Source organism: Mustela lutreola, chromosome 3 (assembly GCF_030435805.1).
Source record: "Mustela lutreola isolate mMusLut2 chromosome 3, mMusLut2.pri, whole genome shotgun sequence".
Classification (NCBI taxonomy): Eukaryota; Metazoa; Chordata; class Mammalia; order Carnivora; family Mustelidae; genus Mustela; species Mustela lutreola.
In genome coordinates this window covers 133,358,822-133,381,750 of record NC_081292.1, presented here as the reverse complement: position 1 = coordinate 133,381,750, position 22,929 = coordinate 133,358,822, and the positions used below count along the sequence as shown (strand labels likewise).

The 22,929-nt window shown below is 36.9% G+C and overlaps 1 protein-coding gene across 1 annotated transcript in view; it reads right to left on the bottom strand.

Annotated features, from left to right (window-relative positions):
* Positions 1-22,929, bottom strand: part of FRZB (frizzled related protein) — a 37,582-nt gene that overhangs the window by 3,304 nt on the left and 11,349 nt on the right. Inside the window, exons 3-5 of the mRNA XM_059166848.1 lie at positions 5,897-5,962; positions 1,880-2,084; positions 1,426-1,489 (exon numbers count right to left, since the gene is read on the bottom strand). Coding sequence (XP_059022831.1) covers positions 1,426-1,489; positions 1,880-2,084; positions 5,897-5,962 — 335 coding nt within the window. The remainder of the gene's footprint in view (positions 1-1,425; positions 1,490-1,879; positions 2,085-5,896; positions 5,963-22,929) is intronic.

Sequence of the window (22,929 nt, the reverse complement as noted above, 5' to 3'; positions counted from 1 at the left end):
CAGAAAGCCTCGTTACATGCTTTGCAGCAGGGATGTTGAAGGCTCTTCCAACTGGTACAGGAATTTAGGACAAATTCCTGTTCTGCATTAGCAAGCAGAAAACCAAATTAAAAGGACAGTAAGAGATTCCAACTTCCTGAAAAAGAGCCATTTTTTTAATAAACACCAAAGTAACTGAAAAGAGACACAAATGGAGAATTCCCACAAGTCTGAACTTGAAATATATCTCACTTTTGACAAATATACTGGGGGGAAAAAAGAACTTACCAAAGGGTAGTTTCTCCCTGAAAAATAATGCCCTTTACATTTTTGTAGGTCACTTAAACTGAAATGTGTCTGCTCTGTCAAGTGCCAGATGTATAAGATAAACTGCCCAGGGGTGTTTAACTTACCCTGTAAATGTTTCCCAAGCCTTCAGACTCACAGAAGGAAGGGGATGTATTATGTTTGGTACAATTCCCACTCTTTCTTTCTCCCTCCCTGCCCACTACACACACACACACACACACACACACACACTTTCCAATTCTTTGCCATTCTATGCATACACTCCATTCTTTGAGACAGATTTGCTTAGTATAGTAAGAAGAAATGAAACCTTCTAATTTTCTATAATAATTTACTGTGATTTCTAAAAACACATCATTTCCAGAATCTAAGAATCATTGGCTTAAAAATAAACCTCCATTACTGCTATAAAGACTGATTTGGTCAGATCTCTCACATACAGATGAATGTGGCTGCAGCTTGTACAGAGGAATTGGTGTCTATGAATTGAGATGACACTGGTAGTTTCCTGCCCATCATTTTTTATCCCCTTCTTCTTTGACTCACAGAACTGCAATTTGTTCAAGGAAGCAATATGTCCAGCTAAAAAATGACACTTGCCATTTTCTCTTGCAGATAGGGATGGAAGGGAGACTAAAACCTAAGTATAAATTGCCAGATGGGACACTTGGAAAGCCCTTTCTACCTCCCCTTTTTTCTCTCTGAAATATAGGTGGGATGCTGGAGGTGGGCAGCCATCTTGTGACCTCCAGGTGAATATGAGCATGGAAGCAGTTCCCTTAAAAATGGCAGAACAGGAAGCAAGGAGGATCCTGGAGCCCTAAGGATAATGTGGAGCCACCCAACCAGGACTAGACTAACCATAGTCAGATTTCTCACTGTGAGAAGATTTATTATAGCTAAATCTCTGATACATTACAAAGAATTCACTCCTTAAATTAAATTGGCATTAAAAACAAACTCCATCCTCAGAATTTGAGACCCAGACAGAGAGACAGACAGACACACACAGACACATACGTCTCAGCTTTAAGTATTTCTCATGCTCTTAAGGGCAACTCTTTCACGTAAATGACGAATGACTATTTTTCTGCTTTTATTTTTATGTATCACTTTGAACATAAGATTCAGGCTTACCTTAACTTTTTTACCAAGTCGATCCTTCCATTTCTCAGCAATAGAACCTTCCACCAACAGTAATCTATATTTTTTAAAGAAGCAACCATTTTTGAAAATTAAAATGTATTATTGAAAAACACAAGGAATCTTTGTCAAGAAAGATTTACTATTTATTCTAGAGTAGAACAGCCAAGTTTTAGAGCAGTAATTCTTAACAATCTGGGAGTCATGGACTCCCTTAAGAAGAAATGATGTTATGACCACTGTCCCCAGAGAAATGCACACCCACAAATTGCACACATACACTTTTCTATCCAAAACATTATATTGAGGGACCCAACCAAAGCCTATGTCCCTAGAAGGCAGACAGAGCCCCAGGTAAGAACCCCAGAGTAAGAGGTCTAGAGAAATGCATAGGATAAAAGAAAGGAGAAGCACAGCAATTATTCTGAATCCTTAGGGAGTGAATTACCTGGAGCGTTCCTCATCTTCATAGCCCATGATGATATACTCCTCGTTAACATTAAGTGGAGGACACAGGCAGCCGGAGCTGGTATAAAGATTAATGGTGTCCCTTGGAATGTTTACCAGAGAAGCCTTTAGAATCTCCTTCACCTCAACTACAACAGTCACGTCATGGCACTTGGTCTTTACTTCTTTAACTTTAGCCCGAATGACTAGATAAAAGAAAATAAAGCTGATGTGGTAATATGATACACAATAATGCCCTAGTCAAAAAAGACAGGTAGGCTTCTTTCTAGTCAATTCAAAAACGTTGACCAGATTTTTTTGCCTTAGATGGTAGTGAATGACACACTACATAACACACCTGCCCCTTTACTCTTCAGCCCCATCCCCTTCCAATTCATGTACGCATACATGTTTTTGTGTGTGTGTGTGTATTTCATTGTGAGAAATCCACTTAGGTAATCAAAGGTTGAGTGACTCTGATGTGATTTTCCTCCAAAATTTTATTTTGAATGTGTACATATGTGCTTTGAGTTGCTGTCAACAGGAATTTATGCACTCTATGTAAAGACCTGGTATTTTATATATTTTGTTTCTTTCTATCAGATGTATTAATGAATTTTCTAAAGAGTTGGGGCCTCTTCAGTGTTTTAAAGTCCTGTTCTACAGTGTTCCCCAGCTGCTTCTGCGACCTCTCCACCTTGCTCATCTTAGGGACTGTTCAGACACCAGCTCCTTTCTCCTTTGTTTCAGTTCAGATTATCTTTTATACTCTCCTGTAGGTATACGACATTTTCTTCTTGAATAAGAACTGCTACCACAAGATCCTGTTTCCTCCATGTGTTTTGAAGTTAGACTCCCCCACATTCCCTCCCTTCATGAGCTATGGAACATGGTCTACTAAGTTCATTACATGATGTACCTCACTCAACAGAAATCCTGACACCCAGTGTAGCTCACAAAAGCCACCTTCACTTTTCAGGATAAAGATGAACCCCCTTAAAGTAACCAGCTCAGCTGCAAAGTCCAAGTATTTAACTCAGAATCTACAAAGTACAGTTCTGCTTCTAATCTGTATATTCTGTCCTCTAGAAGAGCCAAATGTTTTAGATTCCTTCTTCTGATAAATGATCTTGTCTTCCCCCCCCCCTTTTAAGGAGGGCTTTGAAAAGGCCTGCAAAGAAGTAAAAATGTCAATTAGCAAGAAGCCAGTGGCTTTTGGCCCAGCTCTCTAGTCCAATATTCAAGGACGTTACAGAGAGGAAGACAAAATGTATCTAAATGAACCCACTTTTCCAAAGTCTCTTAGGCATATCTCTGCAAACCACTTTCATCTAAATTCCTTCCCACAGATTTTAGGGTCTTTTGGATTACAAAGGAATGGAAAAAAGTAATCCACGAAAACGTAAAGCCAGCAATAAGCCATTCCTCCTGTCAGTGCCCCGACTTGATACAGAAATGTTCGACGTTCCACCGGTAGGACGTAAGGATGAGAGAAATCAAGTTGCTGATTCTAAAATCTTTAGGACAAAACCTCATTTTTGCTCCACTGGTATTTCAATTTCTGGAGAAAGTATGAGGACTACCGTGAACAAAACAGAACTACCCAGCTGTCCCTGCTTGGTGTGAACTTGCAAGCAAAGGAATCCCTTCTTCGTGTTCTCGCGTCTTTATTTTAACAAAAAAATAAGATTACCCTTTTTGAAATGGCGTTTGGGAGATTCAGATGATAAATTGACAAGCCTGGCTCGCAGACATTTTTTTGTGTCCTGGTTTATGTAAATGTGCTTCAGAGCCTCCATCAACTCTTAGAGATTAGCCAACTGTGCAAATGTTCTCTAACTAATGATTTATTTACCCAGTGTGTCTACTATTTTCATTAGAAATTTTTAGCACATGTACCCACTCCAAAATAAATACCTCTCTACAAGACTTACTTTATTATTCAAGTAATTTGGTTAAAGCTCAAGAGCTTTTACTGAATTAATCTGAATGAAGCAGAGGTTGTGTGAATTATCATTTACTCTCACCCCCAACTTTGTTTTCTCGTTAGACACAGGCAGACACTGGTGATAAAAATCAACATATTTTAAAATTTAAATTGCATTTTCCTTTCCTTCTACTTAATCATTTGAGTGCTTGCCTCCCCCCCCCCCTCCCAGGAGGCTTAAAGCAGTAGCTACAGACCCATGAAAACCCTTCAACTATGGGCAACCTGGTTATTGTTTGGCTATGAGGAAGTCCCACTGACTGTGACTTGTATTCCATTTTACTTTATAATGTTCACTCAGACTTGTAACCACTCGTATTAGAACTTTTAACCAAAATAGCAGGACCAACTGCCACAGCTCTAAGAAAGTGAGATAAAGTAAAAATTAATAATAAGAGAAGTAAAATAAATACAAAGTCAACTAAATTTCCTTGAAATAACATTTTTTATTACACTTTTGTTTTTATACTTAAAAGTTCACATAACATTTTTCAGTCTTGAAAAACTATCTCCTAAAAATTGAAAGCTCCATTTCCTTGTGATTTTTCACATCAGTTTTTAGAGGTATGGGTTCTCAGATGAGCAGCCAGGCATTTGACTTCTCAGAAAAACATGACCTTCCAACCTTGGAAAGCGCATCTACCACTGACTAAGAGAAATTAGATTCCTCTTAAGATGAGTAGTAAGCAAAAAATAAAAATTGATTTCATTGAAGAAAAACTTGGGAAACTAGTACATTTATTTCAAAGAGATTTATTTACACTGAGAATTTTCTACTTTATACCTTCTAAGACACAGTATTTTCATAGATATCAAAAATTACTCTTACAGAGTCTTAACCAACTTCTCTCCTTCCGATTCCCAGCAGTATAGAAATAAAAATAAATCTGTGCTGTGTGTCCTCTATCTTCTAAAATAAGGCACATAAATTCAATAATAAAATTCTCATTTTAATAATGTTTCCTTTAAAAATCTATTTGATTGTCATATTTTTACTCATTGGCTCAGCATCAGAAATCTTCTTCAGGGATAGTCACATGACCTTTATTAACCTCATAGATACTAGGGGGAAAAATCAAAATAAAATGCCTATCCATTACAGCAAATGTTGATTTGTCCCTTATTTTATCAGCTGGAAAACTCTGAGCCTTTCAAATATAATAGGAATTGATATCTGTGACTCTGAAGCATACCAGTGCCCAAAAGAACATTCTAAATAAGAAAGGACAATCTGGGTTCAATAATCACTGATAAAATTAGCATAATAATACACCTGGGGGGGGCAGTTGAAAAAACTATGAAGGACAGTGTATAGGAACCGCCCAGCACAGTACCTGCTACAGAGACAGGAGGTTTTTCCTCCTTCAGTTAAGTCTGGCAGCTACATTTGGAGGGAGTGGTGGTTCTTCAGTTAATATTTTAACAGAACGTCACTTTTCTTGGTCAAGCTGGACAAAAAAACATTTCCTTAATTGAATACTAACAACTTTTGCCAGTGTTACCTTCCAGTTCTGTCAGTGTGTTCCAGGAGCTAGACTGACTGGAGAAACCAAGCTGTCCTCTATTACCCATCAGTCCCTTATGCATCAAAGCGCACTGGGGAAGCGGACTTCGAAGCACGACTGAAAAACCCAGGCAGCTCCAGACACTCAGTCTCCAACCCTCCTTAGCCTATCAGGGAAAGAAGTGTCCCTCCCATCTTGTCTGAAACGCAGCTCTGGGTGCTCACTTACTTACATGGTTCTAAGATGGCCGCAACGCAGCCTGAGCTGCTGTAAAATCAAGCATTTGTTAAAAGTTCTGCCCATGAGAAAAAAGAAAAAAAGAATTTTGCCCATGAGACATTTTAATTGCTCAGGAGGAACAGTAAACTTGTGCTTGAAAGTTGTCTTTGTTTGGTTCTCAGCCTTAATTTTAAACTGCCCTACGAGCTCATGCACAAGCGTGCGTGTGTGCACACACACATACACACACACACACACCCCTTTCTCAGCACAGCAGTTTATAGGTCAACCATGAAGTTATCCTTACCATAGTTGTAATTGTTTCGGAAATAGGTCTTCTGTGTAGCTCTAATGGGCTTACATTTGCAGCGTTCTGAAAAATACAACATTTTCGCTATAAGCAAAAATTCACCATGAGCTCTCTTTTTAGTTGTTTGTATTTCTTGGTAAGATTCGATCCAAATTTGGTGATGAGGAGGCTCTTCACCATTCTATGTGTCTGATCTCTTTCTCCTGGGACTACATTCATGTTACTTCTATTTACCTAGCCTCTTATTTAATGCCAATATGTTCATAAGCTTCTCCTCTTCAGCAAACCACCCAAATCCTAAGGAAACCCTGTTCACTACCACACATGAAGAGGGCATGAACCCCAAATCCTAAAAGAGTTATGTTTAGTGCCTGTGGAAGTAGAATCAATGCTTACTGCAAGGCAACTTCCTGCTCATGCTCAGGTAACTGGTGTGCCTCTGTGGGGTCCCACGTGCATTCATATATACTTTACTGATTACAGGTCATTTTTTTAAATATTAGTTCCTGATCTAAAAGAAACTCAGTGAGATAAGTAGGTTTGATTACAACCCATTGAACTTAGTGAAGTTCTTAAGAGCAACCAAGAGTCCCATCTAGAGGCCGAATAACTGCTATTTAACTCAATGGTATTTTTATTCTTATTGGAAGAAATTACTAGATACATAATTTAAAAATGAGAAGTTCCATGCTTTTTAAATCTGGTGAGTAGTGACAAGAGAACATTTTATATATAAGACAGGTATTGTATTGTCTCAAAATATTTTATATATAGGATAAATCACTTAAAATCTTGGAAAGTGGATTACTATACTGTTTATATATTAGTTGACAAATATATGTCATATATGCATCATAACCATGGTAAGTTGTTAGTCATTAAAGCCAATATAAAAATAGATAATAATATACAATTATTTCAGGAAGCATTTAAACTAGTCTGCCTGAGAAAGCTTCATTAAACATAAATGGCATCTGTCTATGCTGTGACACAGAAAAAGGAAAAAAGAGCACATGAATCACAGAAAGTCAATAAAAGTATTTTGTTTAAGAAATATTTTATGTTAGCATAGACCAATAAAAGGCAGAAGCTTTTGATGACCAGCTGATGTTTTCTAATCAAAATAAATTTTACTTGCAGTTGAACTTATAGATGACATGTTTTAAAGTAGCAGTCCCAAGAAGAGTATTAAGCACCATACTAGCAGCGTTTAAGTTCTAGAAATCACCACTGATGGGGATAGGTGCTATCTACAAAGCAATTGTAACAACATCACTTTCATCCACGAGAGAGGTGAGGATTTTCTCACACTACACACAGCACTTCCCTTGTTCTGCAGATAATTTTTAACACACAATTTCTCTAGAATAAAGGCCTCAAATAAATAAATTATGGGTAATTTCAATGTTGGTTGCTATTCTGAAGAATTCTACTTCAATAATTACTTTCTTATTCACAAAATATTTATATTCCCATTTGTCAAAAAAGGAAAGATATCTAGGTCTATTGTATAGTTGCTTTATTTTTAATGGAAATGTTATAGTTTTTTTTAAGGAGATACTCTTTTCTTGCTGAAATATAGTTGGCGCAGAATGTGACCTTAGTTGCAGGTATACAACTCAGTAATTAGAAAGTCTATACATTATGCCATGCTCACCAGAAGTGTGGCTGCCATCTGCCCCCACACGTAACTGTCAGAATACCGTTGACCATATTTCCTACGTGTGCCTCTTATCACTGTGACATATTCATGCCGTAACGGGAAGCCTATACCTCTCACTCTCCTTCATCCCTTTTGCCCATCCTCCCCACCTCGTCCCCTCTGGCAATAACCAGCTTGTTATCTGTATTTATGGATCTATTTCTGCTTTGTTTTTTTTTTTCATTTGTCTTGTTTTTTAGATTCCACATGTAAGTGAACTCATATATGTCTTTCTTAGTGTGACTTATTTCACTTCACATAATACCTTCTACGTCCATCTATCTGGTCACAAATGACAAGATCTCATTCTTTTTTTGACCAAGTAATATTCCAGTGTGTGTGTGTGTATGCCGCATATTTATCCATTCATCTATCAGTGGACACTTAGGTTGCCTTCTTATTTAGCTGTTATGAATAATGCTGCAATAAACATAGGAATTCATATATCTTTTCAAATTAGTGTATTTGTTTTCTTTGGGTAAATACCCAGTAATGAAATTACTGGATCACTTGGTGTTTCTGATTTTTTTTTTTTTTTAAGTAAACTCTATACCCAATGTGAGTCTTGAACTCACAACCCTGAGATCAGGATTTGCATGTTATACCAACTGAGCCAGCCAGGAGTGCCCTTATTTTGAATTTTTTGAGGAACCTCCATAATATTTTCCACAGTGGCTGCACCAATTTACATTCCCATGAACAGTTCACAAGGGTTCCTTTTTAAGGAGAGCTATTCTTGAGATGAGACCATTTTTGAAGCAATAACTGCTATGGTCTTTGATTTACAAATTATTCTCACCCATATACACACGGGGATTTGTGCTTTTCTAGCATTTAAAAATAGATATTTCTTAAACGTGATGCAGGTAGGTTAACCATCTACATATTTGTAATTCTTCAGAAATGTGCTCATACTCTAATAATAATTCTTGGCAAAACTATACCAACCATCACTGGATTGAGTCTAATATGATGTTGTTACCATACAACTTTACTTGAAGCATAAACAAACAGATTCCATAATCTTCCCAAGGAGATATTTTTCAAAAATCAAATCATAAAGTAATTTAGAGGATTTCAAGTAAGTATTTACATAACTATATATAAGCAACTACATATGCAGAGCTAGGCCATTTCCTAATAGCTAAGGAGCAGAGCGATTATATTTTCGGAACTGGATTTGATTCATTTACAGTGCACTTACCTCTGCTAGCCTCAGAGGTGGCAAAGCCTTATCATAAAAGTAACCCTTGCCATGCTTGGGTCCTTAGCTCTTGTTACAAACAAACATCGGCCTAGCTGAAGTAACTAGTAGCTCAATAAAATAACAGAATAAAAGGAGAAGTGGAAATTTATATCTACAAGGCTCAAATATGGAAAGACTTCCTTTCACTTATTTATGCTAACTCAAACCAAACATATTCATATGAGAGCATATTCATGAAAAATATATCTTAAATCAATTCTTCATCCTCTAATGTGCTTTCATTCACATCTACATATATATCCCCAAAAGCCCAAGAACTGGGAAATTGCAAAGAATCATGGAGGGATATAGTACATGCATTATTCATTATGTTTTTTCCGTGACACTTTTAATCAGATTGCAACAGCCTTCTTTTTTCCCCTTCTTTTAGTATAAATAGTTAATTTCTCAGACGTTTTATGGAGCCAGAAATATTATCATCATTTCTACTTTAGTCTGCTAATAATTTTGCTAGCAGTCTTCCTCTCCCAGCTTCCCAACTGCACAAGGTTTTTAAATTTTGCTTTCCACAGTGGCAAGATAAAATCTATTATTTACTGAGCTTTGCACAGAAACCATTAGATATTGATTCGCTTGCATTCCACTGTTGGGAAGAAAAGGTTGTAAAGGAACTGCCTTGGCATTTTTCTCTAAGGAAAAAAGTACATGAATAAGTTAAAGGAGCAGGCTGCAACAAAATGAAGTGACAAAGAACTCTTCAAATGTGGGGAAGGTTTTATATGAACAATTCATTCTCTTCAACATCTAGGATGGAATGTAACATCCTGAATTGCAGAATAACATGGCATTCTACATCCCAGGAGCATCCATGGACCTCCACCTCTGGCAGGTCTCCCTCATGTTTTTGCTTGGTTCTCTCAGACACTCTCCTAGAATCAATGATTTCCTACTTCTTTGCTAAAGAAATTGAAGACTGTTCATCATCCTCAAACAAATAGGAGTTTATCACCCTCATACAAACATTAGTTTGCAAAATTAACATAGCTGAGCTCCACAGAATCTGGTCTGCAACTCAGAGGAGATGCCCCCCAGGTGCACTGTCTCAACAATGAGGTTTCTTTTAAACATAATTCAGAGAAGAAACCAATCCTTTTTTATTTAAATTTTTGTTCATAAAAATTGGTTCATTTATTGATAATAGTATTTTTAAAGAATCATACGGTTTCATAAGATCTAAAGAATTATAAGTATCTGATAAAACTATGAAATCTGATTCTCAGTGGACCTTCACTACTTAGTACAATCTGTTTACATTCATACGTAAGGATGATACAACTTTCTAACCTTGACCTTTGCTTGAAATCTACTAATGCTGGGTCCAATCCAGAGCTAAAAGACTCTAACTGACTTCCTTTGCCAGATTCTAAAGCCCCTATAGTATTTCAGGTACCATGACTTTGGAATACTACTGTCTATGAGTTAGTATTTTTCTGCTTTTTCTAGGAGAAGACATCTTAGAGCTGTGTGCAGAATCTATTGTCAAAAAATACATGGGGATTAAAGAAAATATAATTCTATTTGTTTTACAAGTTCCACTGTAATTCTTTCAAGATTAGAATTTCAGCAATTTTAATTTGTACCAAATGTATTATATGTTTTATATCTTGACATTTGGCCTTAGAAGCTCACTTGACTTCTTCCCTCCATTTTAAGAAACAGGAGCAAACCACAACTTTTAAAACAGACAGAAAAAATAAATTTTTACAATTTGAATATCTATATTCTTAACTACGACTTCTTTACTGAGATCCAGGTCCATATTTGTAACCACCTATAAGAGGTGTCGGTAAGTATGCCCTTAAGTAATTTCAGACATATCCTTCATAGAATTATTGGGAGAATTAAATGAGAAAATACACATAAAATATTTATCATGGTACCTGGTATGCCTGCCCCATAAATGTCAGATTTAATCAAGATTCACTGGGATTTTTTAATCCATTCTATATAAAGACCATCTAATGATAAGAGAAGCACTATTTATCTTGGGTTCCTTGCCACCTACAGAACTGAGGTGTCCAAAATTAAGCAATCAGGCGTTTCAACGGTACCAGATTCTGCTATTTTGACTCAGGTGGACCAAGGTAATTTCTGTCCTGATATAAGAAGTCCATTTGAATTATCATGTACATATTCAAAATGGGAAGGATCAAACTTAGCAAGCCAAAATGATCACATATGTGACCATTCTAATAATTATTACAATGCAAGAGAATATGACAAAATGATTAAGGGCATGTGGGTTTGAATCCTAACTCCACTGCTTCCCAGTTGTGTGACCTTGGGCCAGTTACCTTTGGCAAAACTTATTTCTAAACGAATACTGTCTACCTTATAGGATTATTGTTAAGAATTTAAAGAGTAATTCACTTAAGGAATTTGGCACAAAGCCTATTACTTAGTAAATCACTCACTGAATGTTAGCTCTTAGCAGTAGGGGTAATATATAAACAAACCAAAAAGATCCGAAGATATTTTATGCAAATTTAAAAGCAGTTGGTGAAACAGAAGAGACAATTTTCTAAAGAAAAATCATTTGCAAGTTGATTTTAAAATTAAAGTCAAAAGTTTATACTTAAAAGTTTTAAGTTTAAAGATAAAAATGTACTAAGTTTTCCTAGAGGTAGAAACTTTATATGTATTACATTTAGGTGGGGGTGGGTAACTAAATTTAAAAAATAGAATTGAGAAATCATATTGGTATTATGCTCCACAAAGGTACACTACTATGCTTTGCCTCACAGTGGGGTGGGTGACTGGGCCCAAGGAAATTCTGAGGGGTGATGGAAATGTTCTTTATTTTCAACTGGGTGATAGCTACATAGGTGTATACATTTGCCAAAATTCATTGTGCCATACACTCAATTATGCATTTTACTGTAGGTGAATTATATGTTGATAAAGTACCAATAACATAAAAATTCATGAGACATTCCTTTCATTTTTCCATAAACTGAAGTGTGCCATGACTTAGCAGCTGTTCATTACATGTTAAAATAATATTTATTTCCCAATCATAAGCATAAAGCAAAGAATCTGTTGGATTTTATTTTGGATAAGAGCAGTATGTGGAAAATGCAATGCAGCTGATGGTGAATGGAGGTAATATAATAAGGCTTTAAAAAGCAAAAATAACATTTGCTCAGTTTAGCTTAAAAAACAAACCTCAAATATTGTAATAAAGGTCTCTATTCATAGTAATTTGTACTTTGTAAAAGGGAACTGTTTAAGATTGAGAGGACTAACACTGTATTAATAAGAAAAGGAAATTTAGCTTATTCCTTTAGGATTTGGGTCTTTGGAAATTTTTAAATAGACTGTCCTTCACAACATTTCTGGATCCAGGGGTCATTCAGGATATACAAAATATAGATAGTCAATGAGATTTTCCCATTTTCTCTTGTGAGATCTGAAGTGTTATGTTCAACAAGATATTTTACAGTAGTCAATTAACAAAAACATAAAATGGGCTTCACAGTCTTTTAGAACATCACATATCAGGGCTCCTAGGTGACTCAGTTAAATGTCTACCTTCAGCTCAAGTCATGATCTCAGGGTCCTGGGAGGGAACCTTGTGTCTGGGTTCCCTGCTCAGTGGGGAGCCTGACTCTCTTTCACACCTCTACCTGCCCACTCCCCAACATGTGCTCTCTCACACGTTCACTCTCTCTTTCAAATAAATAAATAAAATCTTTTTTAAAAAATCAGGTATCTCTCTAGCCCTCTCAAGTACACACAAAAGAGGACAGAAAATGGAGGTGCAGTCACTGCTCACTTCCTCGCCCCATACTCCTGGCATACAGAATGCCTGACACGAGGAGGCGGCCATTACATTTCTAATGAACAGTAGGGTGGATGGACCAATAAGCTGAATATGAAGTTTCCATACTGGGGACCTGAGAAAACAATGGTGCTACATACCAAAAAAGAAAGTTACAAAGAAGAAATCTCTAATACAAAGATAGCTTTAATTCTTAACTAGGTTGTATTTGAAGTACAACTAGGTGACTGGGTAGAAGTGTTTACCGAAGGAAAATGTGGTGCTCTACCCTTGACAGTGATAAGACCTGGAGTCATGAGAGTGATAACTAAGCCCATGTAGCTGGATGCAATCCAATGGGAAGAAATGATTGTAAGGAGAGAGGAGCAGGGGCCAAGCACAGAGCCTTGGAGGACGCCCACAGCTGGGGGACAGAAGAAGTGCAAGCATGATTTGGGTAACAGCTCGAGAAGAATGCTTAGGAATAAAAAATGAGTCAAAACTGTCAAATACTGCAAAGTAATTTAAAAAAAAAAAAAGGAATGCATATACTTGTAAGCTATTGTAAATTTTAAGTATACTACTTTTTACCTATCCTAATTTTTTTCCAATAAAGGGCAGAAGTTACCCCCAAGTTAATTCAGCTGCTATAGTCAATAAACATTGGCACCAAAGAAAAAAAATCAAATTCCTTCCCAAAATTAGGAGGAAGTCAAAGGGGAGAAAAGAAATTTTGAGAAGGAGAAAGAGAATGAATCTATACCACCCAAGCCAGGCGTAGGCCATCCCAAAAAGGGGGATGTTCCTCAGACCCCGGAAGAGTTTCTCGGAAACACCTCTAAAATAGAGGCAGGAAGATGTTAATGAAACATTTTAGAGCACCCAACTTATGCTGGGGATGCTGCTAATGTTGCCCTGATTTGAAAATATACCTGATGAAATGCCCTGAGGTCAATACAGTGTGATTTTATATTTGGAAACAAAGCAGAAAAGTAATTTGATTATGCGTCTATAATTATTTAGTGTCAGAATTTACCGGCTATATCTCCTCCCTGGAAAAAAACTGTGTTTTTCAAATACAAAAATTCATAAATTGGTCACCATCCCAAAGTAGAAAGCTGAGAGAGTTCTTTTAATAAAAAATAGATCTTTTCGTTGCACCATTCGAATAACTGCCTTCATTTTCTGTGTTGACTTGACAGACCAAATGATTCAGTGGAATAAAACTAAAATTGTTTTTTCCCAAATTCCACATTATGGAAACCAGAGGTGATGTACTCTTTATTAGGGCAGTGGGTTTACACACTCACAAATTGGAAGCTGTTCAGACTAAGTCATTATCTCAAAAAGAAAGAAAGAAGAAAAGGAATGAAGAAAGCAAGAAAAGGGAGAAAAGAACTGTTAAACTTTCAGGCAAAGGATAAATTAACTGGAGTAAAAGAATTTCTTTTCCAAATTCCAGGCCAAACAACTTGACACTTTTGAAAATGGGGTTATGTGGGTTACAATGTTTTTTTTTTAAATTATTTATTATTATTTTTTTTTTAGTGATAAGAAGTGAACTTTTATTTTTAATTTTTTTTATGTCATCTCGCTCTCTTTTAAGAGCTACTTAATTTTTTTTAATTTTTTTTTATAAACATATATTTTTATCTCCAGGGGTACAGGTCTGTGAATCACCAGGTTTACACACTTCACAGCACTCACCAAAGCACATACCCTCCCCAATGTCCATAATCCCACCCCCTTCTCCCAAACCCCCTCCCCCCAGCAACCCTCAGTTTGTTTTGTAAGATTAAGAGTCACTTATGGTTTGTCTCCCTCCCAATCCCATCTTGTTTCATTGATTCTTCTCCTACCCACTTAAGCCCTCATGTTTTTGTACCTTCCTCATTCCCTATTTTATCAACTTGGATGCTCCATTTTTCCAAAGCATAAAATTTTGAGTGTGAATAGTTTCTACTTTCTTTACAGAACATGTGAATATGTCAGTGCCCAAGCTGAATGAGCTTGGTTTTGCCTGTTTGTTGGTTGGTTTTCATCATTCCTGTTATACCAGGGAACAAGAAAACATTTGTAAAAGGGGAACAGTAAACACTAAACCCAGGAAAGGACATTCATTCCAGGTAGTTTTACACATTGAACTGTTTGTGTAAATTATTTATAGTATTGTTGATGCCATCTTCTTTCATTGACACACTGAAGTATTATATTATTCTAACCATAACTTCTGAACAGTTTGATAACCCATGCCTGCACTTGACCAGAATGTTGACTTATCAATTGTAATATATAATTGTGGTTTGTTTTGATCAAATATAAAGTTGGAGTGGTCATTAAAATAGAACCATGGCTGGACACCTATAATTTCCAGCTGATTTTATGATACTACATGAACATCATTCTCAATTGCATCAAGAAGGTAATGAAATAATTCTAAACAAGTCATTTTCATTCACTTGTGTTTTTCACAATATAAATGTTTGTTGTGCACCTTTGGTAGACATTGCCTCTGGTCAAACTCTTGTCACTTTGACAAGATTCAGTGGAAATCAACAGTGAATACTGTTTCAGTCTAATGAAAATTGATGCCTCAAAGTTATTTACAATTCAATAAAATAAATATTCTACTTCCACATACAAGACACTTTACAAGACAGAGATACCTGTGTGGCTCAGTCAGTTAAGCATCTGACTCTTGATTTTGGCTCAGGACATGATCTCAGGTTGTTTCAAAGGAATGATTCTTATAGAGAATGAGAAGGTAAGTGAATAATTAAAGTGATTCTTTTGGTATTAATAGTCTGGTTTGTTTTAGCATTAATATTTTTTTTAATTTTTTATTTTTGATAAACATATATTTTTATCCCCAGGGGTACAGGTCTGTGAATCACCAGGTTTACACACTTCACAGCACTCACCAAATCACATACCCTCCCCAATGTCCATAATCCCACCCCCTTCTCCCAAACCCCCTCCCCTCGGCAACCCTCAGTTTGTTTTGTGAGATTAAGAGTCACTTATGGTTTGTCTCCCTCCCAATCCCATCTTGTTTCATTTATTCTTCTTCTACCCACTTAAGCCTCCATGTTGTATCACCACTTCCTCATATCAGGGAGATCATATGATAGTTGTCTTTCTCTGCTTGACTTATTTCGCTAAGCATGATATGCTCTAGTTCCATCCACGTTGTTGCAAATGGCAGGATTTCATTTCTTTTGATGGCTGCATAGTATTCCATTGTGTATATATACCACATCTTCTTGATCCATTCATCTGTTGATGGACATCTAGGTTCTTTCCATAGTTTGGCTATTGTGGACATTGCTGCTATAAACATTCGGGTGCATGTGCCCCTTTGGATCACTACATTTGTATCTTTAGGGTAAATACCCAGTAGTGCAATTGCTGGGTCATAGGGCAGTTCTATTTTCAACATTTTGAGGAACCTCCATGCTGTTTTCCAGAGTGGCTGCACCAGCTTGCATTCCCACCAACAGTGTAGGAGGGTTCCCCTTTCTCCGCATCCTCGCCAGCATCTGTCATTTCCTGACTTGTTGATTTTAGCCATTCTGACTGGTGTGAGGTGATATCTCATTGTGGTTTTGATTTGTATTTCCCTGATGCCGAGTGATATGGAGCACTTTTTCATGTGTCTGTTCGCCATCTGGATGTCTTCTTTGCAGAAATGTCTGTTCATGTCCTCTGCCCATTTCTTGATTGGATTATTTATTCTTTGGGTGTTGAGTTTGCTAAGTTCTTTATAGATTCTGGACACTAGTCCTTTATCTGATATGTCGTTTGCAAATATCTTCTCCCATTCTGTCAGTTGTCTTTTGATTTTGTTAACTGTTTCCTTTGCTGTGCAAAAGCTTTTGATCTTGATGAAATCCCAGTAGTTCATTTTTTCCCTTGCTTCCCTTGCCTTTTGCGTTGTTCCTAGGAAGATGTTGCTGCGGCAGAGGTCGAAGAGGTTGCTGCCCGTGTTCTCCTCAAGGATTTTGATGGATTCCTTTCGTACATTGAGGTCCTTCATCCATTTTGAGTCTATTTTTGTGTGTGGTGTAAGGGAATGGTCCAATTTCATTTTTCTGCATGTGGCTGTCCAATTTTCCCAGCACCATTTATTGAAAAGGCTGTCTTTTTTCCATTGGACATTCTTTCCTGCTTTGTCGAAGATTAGTTGACCATAGATTTGAGGGTCTATTTCTGGGCTCTCTATTCTGTTCCATTGATCTATGTGTCTGTTTTTGTGCCAGTACCATGCTGTCTTGATGATGACAGCTTTGTAATAGAGCCTGAAGTCCGGAATTGTGATGCCACCAACGTTGGCTTTCTTTTTCAATATCCCTTTGGCTATTCGAGGTCTTTTCTGGTTCCATATAAATTTTAGCATTATTTGTTCCATTTCTTTGAAAAAGATGGATGGTACTTTGATAGGAATTGCATTAAATGTGTAGATTGCTTTAGGTAGCATAGACATTTTCACAATATTTATTCTTCCAATCCAGGAGCATGGAACATTTTTCCATTTCTTTGTGTCTTCCTCAATTTCTTTCATGAGTACTTTATAGTTTTCTGAGTATAGATTCTGTGTCTCTTTGGTTAGGTTTATTCCTAGGTATCTTATGGTTTTGGATGCAATTGTAAATGGGATTGACTCCTTAATATCTCTTTCTTCTGTCTTGCTGTTGGTGTAGAGAAATGCAACTGATTTCTGTGCATTGATTTTATATCCTGACACTTTACTGAATTCCTGTATAAGTTCTAGCAGTTTTGGAGTGGAGTCTTTTGGGTTTTCCACATATAGTATCATATCATCTGCGAAGAGTGATAATTTGACTTCTTCTTTGCTGATTTGGATGCCTTTAATTTCCTTTTGTTGTCTGATTGCTGAGGCTAGGACCTCTAGTACGATGTTGAATAGCAGTGGTGATAATGGACATCCCTGCCATGTTCCTGACCTTAGCGGAAAAGCTTTCAGTTTTTCTCCATTGAGAATGATATTTGCGGTGGGTTTTTCATAGATGGCTTTGATGATATTGAGGTATGTGCCCTCTATCCCTACACTTTGAAGAGTTTTGATCAGGAAGGGATGTTGTACTTTGTCAAATGCTTTTTCAGCATCTATTGAGAGTATCATATGGTTCTTGTTCTTTCTTTTATTGATGTGTTGTATCACATTGACTGATTTGCGGATGTTGAACCAACCTTGCAGCCCTGGAATAAATCCCACTTGGTCGTGGTGAATAATCCTTTTAATGTACTGTTGAATCCTATTGGCTAGTATTTTGTTGAGTATTTTCGCATCTGTGTTCATCAAGGATATCGGTCTATAGCTCTCTTTTTTGGTGGGATCCTTGTCTGGTTTTGGGATCAAGGTGATGCTGGCCTCATAAAATGAGTTTGGACGTTTTCCTTCCATTTCTATTTTTTGGAACAGTTTTAGGAGAATAGGAATTAGTTCTTCTTTAAATGTTTGGTAGAATTCCCCCGGGAAGCCGTCTGGCCCTGGGCTTTTGTTTGTTTGGAGATTTTTAATGACTGTTTCAATCTCCTTACTGGTTATGGGTCTGTTCAGGCTTTCTATTTCTTCCTGGCTCAGTTGTGGTAGTTTATATGTTTCTAGGAATGCATCCATTTCTTCCAGATTGTCAAATTTATTGCCGTAGAGTTGCTCATAGTATGTTCTTATAATAGTTTGTATTTCTTTGGTGTTAGTTGTGATCTCTCCTCTTTCGTTCATGATTTTATTTATTTGGGTCCTTTCTCTTTTCTTTTTGATAAGTCGGGCCAGGGGTTTATCAATTTTATTAATTCTTTCAAAGAACCAGCTCCTAGTTTTGTTGATTTGTTCTATTGTTTTTTTGGTTTCTATTTCATTGATTTCTGCTCTGATCTTTATGATTTCTCTTCTCCTGCTGGGCTTAGGGTTTCTTTCTTGTTCTTTCTCCAGCTCCTTTAGGTGTAGGGTTAGGTTGTGTACCTGAGACCTTTCTTGTTTCTTGAGAAAGGCTTGTAGCGCTATATATTTTCCTCTCAGGACTGCCTTTGTTGTGTCCCACAGATTTTGAACCGTTGTGTTTTCATTATCATTTGTTTCCATGATTTTTTTCAATTCTTCTTTAATTTCCCGGTTGACCCATTCATTCTTTAGAAGGATACTGTTTAGTCTCCATGTATTTGGGTTCTTTCCAAACTTCCTTTTGTGGTTGAGTTCTAGCTTTAGAGCATTGTGGTCTGAAAATATGCAGGGAATGATCCCAATCTTTTGATACCGGTTGAGTCCTGATTTAGGACCGAGGATGTGATCTATTCTGGAGAATGTTCCATGTGCACTAGAGAAGAATGTGTATTCTGTTGCTTTGGGATGAAATATTCTGAATATATCTGTGATGTCCATCTGGTCCAGTGTGTCGTTTAAGGCCTTTATTTCCTTGCTGATCTTTTGCTTGGATGACCTGTCCATTTCAGTGAGGGGAGTGTTAAAGTCCCCTACTATTATTGTATTATTGTTGATGTGTTTCTTTGATTTTGTTATTAATTGGTTTATATAGTTGGCTGCTCCCACATTGGGGGCATAGATATTTAAAATTGTTAAATCTTCTTGTTGGACAGACCCTTTGAGTATGATATAGTGTCCTTCCTCATCTCTTATTATAGTCTTTGGCTTAAAATCTAATTGATCTGATATAAGGATTGCCACTCCTGCTTTCTTCTGATGTCCATTAGCATGGTAAATTCTTTTCCACCCCCTCACTTTAAATCTGGAGGTGTCTTCGGGCTTAAAATGTGTTTCTTGGAGGCAACATATAGATGGGTTTTGTTTTTTTATCCATTCTGATACCCTGTGTCTTTTGACAGGGGCATTTAGCCCATTAACATTCAGGGTAACTATTGAGAGATATGAATTTAGGGCCATTGTATTGCCTGTAAGGTGACTGTTACTGTATATGGTCTCTGTTCCTTTCTGATCTACCACTTGTAGGCTCTCTCTTTGCTTAGAGGACCCCTTTCAATATTTCCTGTAGAGCTGGTTTGGTATTTGCAAATTCTTTCAGTTTTTGTTTGTCCTGGAAGCTTTTAATCTCTCCTTCTATTTTCAATGATAGCCTAGCTGGATATAGTATTCTTGGCGGCATGTTTTTCTCGTTTAGTGCTCTGAAAATATCATGCCAGCTCTTTCTGGCCTGCCAGGTCTCTGTGGATAAGTCAGCTGCCAATCTAATATTTTTACCATTGTATGTTACAGACTTCTTTTCCCGGTCTGCTTTCAGGATTTTCTCTTTGTCATTGAGACTTGTAAATTTTACTATTAGGTGACGGGGTGTGGGCCTATTCTTATTGATTTTGAGGGGCATTCTCTGAACCTCCTGTATTTTGATGCTCGTTCCCTTTGCCATATTGGGGAAATTCTCCCCAATAATTCTCTCCAGTATACCTTCTGCTCCCCTCTCACTTTCTTCTTCTTCTGGAATCCCAATTATTCTAATGTTGTTTCGTCTTATGGTGTCACTTATCTCTCGAATTCTCCCCTCGTGGTCCAGTAGCTGTTTGTCCCTCTTTTGCTCAGCTTCTTTATTCTCTGTCATTTGGTCTTCTATATCACTAATTCTTTCTTCTGCCTCATTTATCCTACCAGTCAGAGCCTCCATTTTTGATTGCACCTCATTAATAGCTTTTTTTATTTCAACTTGGTTAGATTTTAGTTCTTTTATTTCTCCAGAAAGGGCTTTTATATCTCTCGAGAGGGTTTCTCTCATATCTTCCATGCCTTTTTCGAGCCCGGCTAGAACCTTGAGAATTGTCATTCTGAACTCTAGATCTGACATATTACCGATGTCTGTATTGATTAGGTCCCTAGCCTTCGGTACTGCCTCTTGTTCTTTTTTTTGTGTTGAATTTTTACGTCTTGTCATTTTGTCCAGATAAGACTAAATGAAGGGGCAAGTAAAATACTAAAAGGGTGGCAACAACCCCAGGAAAATATGCTTTAACCAAATTAGAAGAGATCCAAAATCGTGAGTGGGGAGAAAGGGGATAAAAAGAGGTTCAAAAAGGAAGAAAGAAAAAAAAAAAAAAAAACACAAAAAGAAAAGAAAAAAAAAAAAAAGAAAAGAAAAGAATTTTTAAAAAAAGAATACACCTTTCAGAAAGTGGTTGTTTTTCTGTTTCCAGAATTGCTGTTTTTCTTCTCTTCGATCTGCCGATGGATTTTCAGGTGTTTGCAATCTTTAGATAAGCTATCTAGCTGATCTCCGGCTAGTTGAAGCAGTCTCAGCTTGCTACTTCTCCGCCATCTTGACTCCTCCCCCTGTTTTAGCATTAATATTTAAAGATACGGGATTCTCAGTAGAAAAAAAATGGTATTTTCCCTCTAAGTTTCTGTTTTCCCTTGAATTTGGAGAGAAGTTTGGAGTTAATGGTATTTAACAAAGTCAGGAGGAAAGTTGAAATTCAAAGTTGATTGTTGATTGGCCACTACAAATAAAACCAGACTGATTACTTTCTACTGGGAACTCTTGTTTCTCACTCTCAGATCTTCCCTTAAGCCCTCCCACCACCAGCATCTTCCACAGCTGAGAAAGAACACTATTCTATATGACCTAATTCCTCCTGCTTTTCCTCCATTAAATATTTTTTTTTTTTTTTTTAGATTTTATTTATTTATTTGACAGAGAGAAATCACAAGTAGATGGAGAGGCAGGCAGAGAGAGAGAGAGGGAAGCAGGCTCCCTGCTGAGCAGAGAGCCCGATGCGGGCCTCGATCCCAGGACCCTGAGATCATGACCTGAGCCGAAGGCAGCGGCTTAACCCACTGAGCCACCCAGGCGCCCTCCATTAAATATTTTTATCATGACAGGGCTTCAACACATTGAAAGACCATTAAATCTGGGGAGTTTTGTGTGTGTGTGTGTGTGGCGGGGTGGGGGGGGGGTAAAAGTATAATCATTATTTGTTTTTACTTTGAATGGCAGGTGTTAAGAACTCAAGGAGCTGTAAAGAAGGATAGGATGTGCTCAAGGAAGCATGTCTAGTCCAAAAGGAAAGGATATGTGGACTGTGGAGGCTAAATCAGAAATGAAATTAAATGTAGAAAAGAACTTCCCACTAATCTCAAGGCCATGGAGGGGAATGACCCCTCTCTCTCCCATTCTCTCCCTCTCATATAAATAAATCTGAAAAAAATAAAATAAAATAAAAAGACACCTGAAAGGCAGGACATACAGACCCAAATCAATGCAAATTCCTAGAGGAAAGTGAAATAGAAAAGGTATATAGTAACTAACTATAGTTATAATGTTCTTGTAGAAGCAAATACAGCACTAATCATAGAAATAAAAACTAGAAACAACCCAAATATCCAAGAACATTAAAATAATGTGTGGTATATTCATATGATAAAATACTATGCAACAATGAAAATCCAGAAGTACTACCATATACAGCATAGTAAAGAGCAAAGGAAGCCACATATGCACATGTGCATATGAAGAAGCAGAAAAATCTCAATATGTACAGGGAAAAAATCAGATGACACAAATGTTAAAGTTATCCAACAATAATTTCAAGGCAGTTTTTATAAAAATACTCCCAAAAGTAATAGTGAACACTCTTGAGATGAATGGAAAGATAGAAAGTCTCAAGAAAGAAATCTAAGATACAATGAAGAACCAGTTGGAAATTTTGAATGTTGAAAATTGCAATAACTGAAATAAAAAATTTACTGGATGGGCTCCATAGCAGAACAGACATGATCAAGGAAAAATTCAATGAACTTGAAGACAGATTAAAAGAAATTATCTAACCTGAAGAAACAGAAAAGTTCAGGAGGGGAATAAACAGAACCTCTGGGACCTGTAGGACAATAACAAAAGCTCTAACATTCACATCATCATAGACTTGGAAGTAGAAGAGAATGTGCTGTAAAAATAAATATTTGAAGAGATGGTTGCTGAAAGCCTCCTAAATTTGACAAATGCAAAAACTTATAGACTCAAGAAAATCAATTAACCCTAAAACAGGATAAATCTAAAGAAATCAAATGTCCAGACAGAGCAAAATCCAACTACTAAAAACTAAATACTAAAGAATTCTTGAAAGCAACCAGAGAAAATTGATGCATTATATATAAGGGAACAATGATTTGAATGACTACCAATTTTCCATGAGAAACATAGAGGACAGAAGTAAGTGGAATAACATTTTTAAGCACTGAATGAACTACCAACCCAGAATTCTATACACTGAAAATGTCCTTCAGGAAAAGGTGAAAGGTAGATATTTTCAGATAAAGGAAA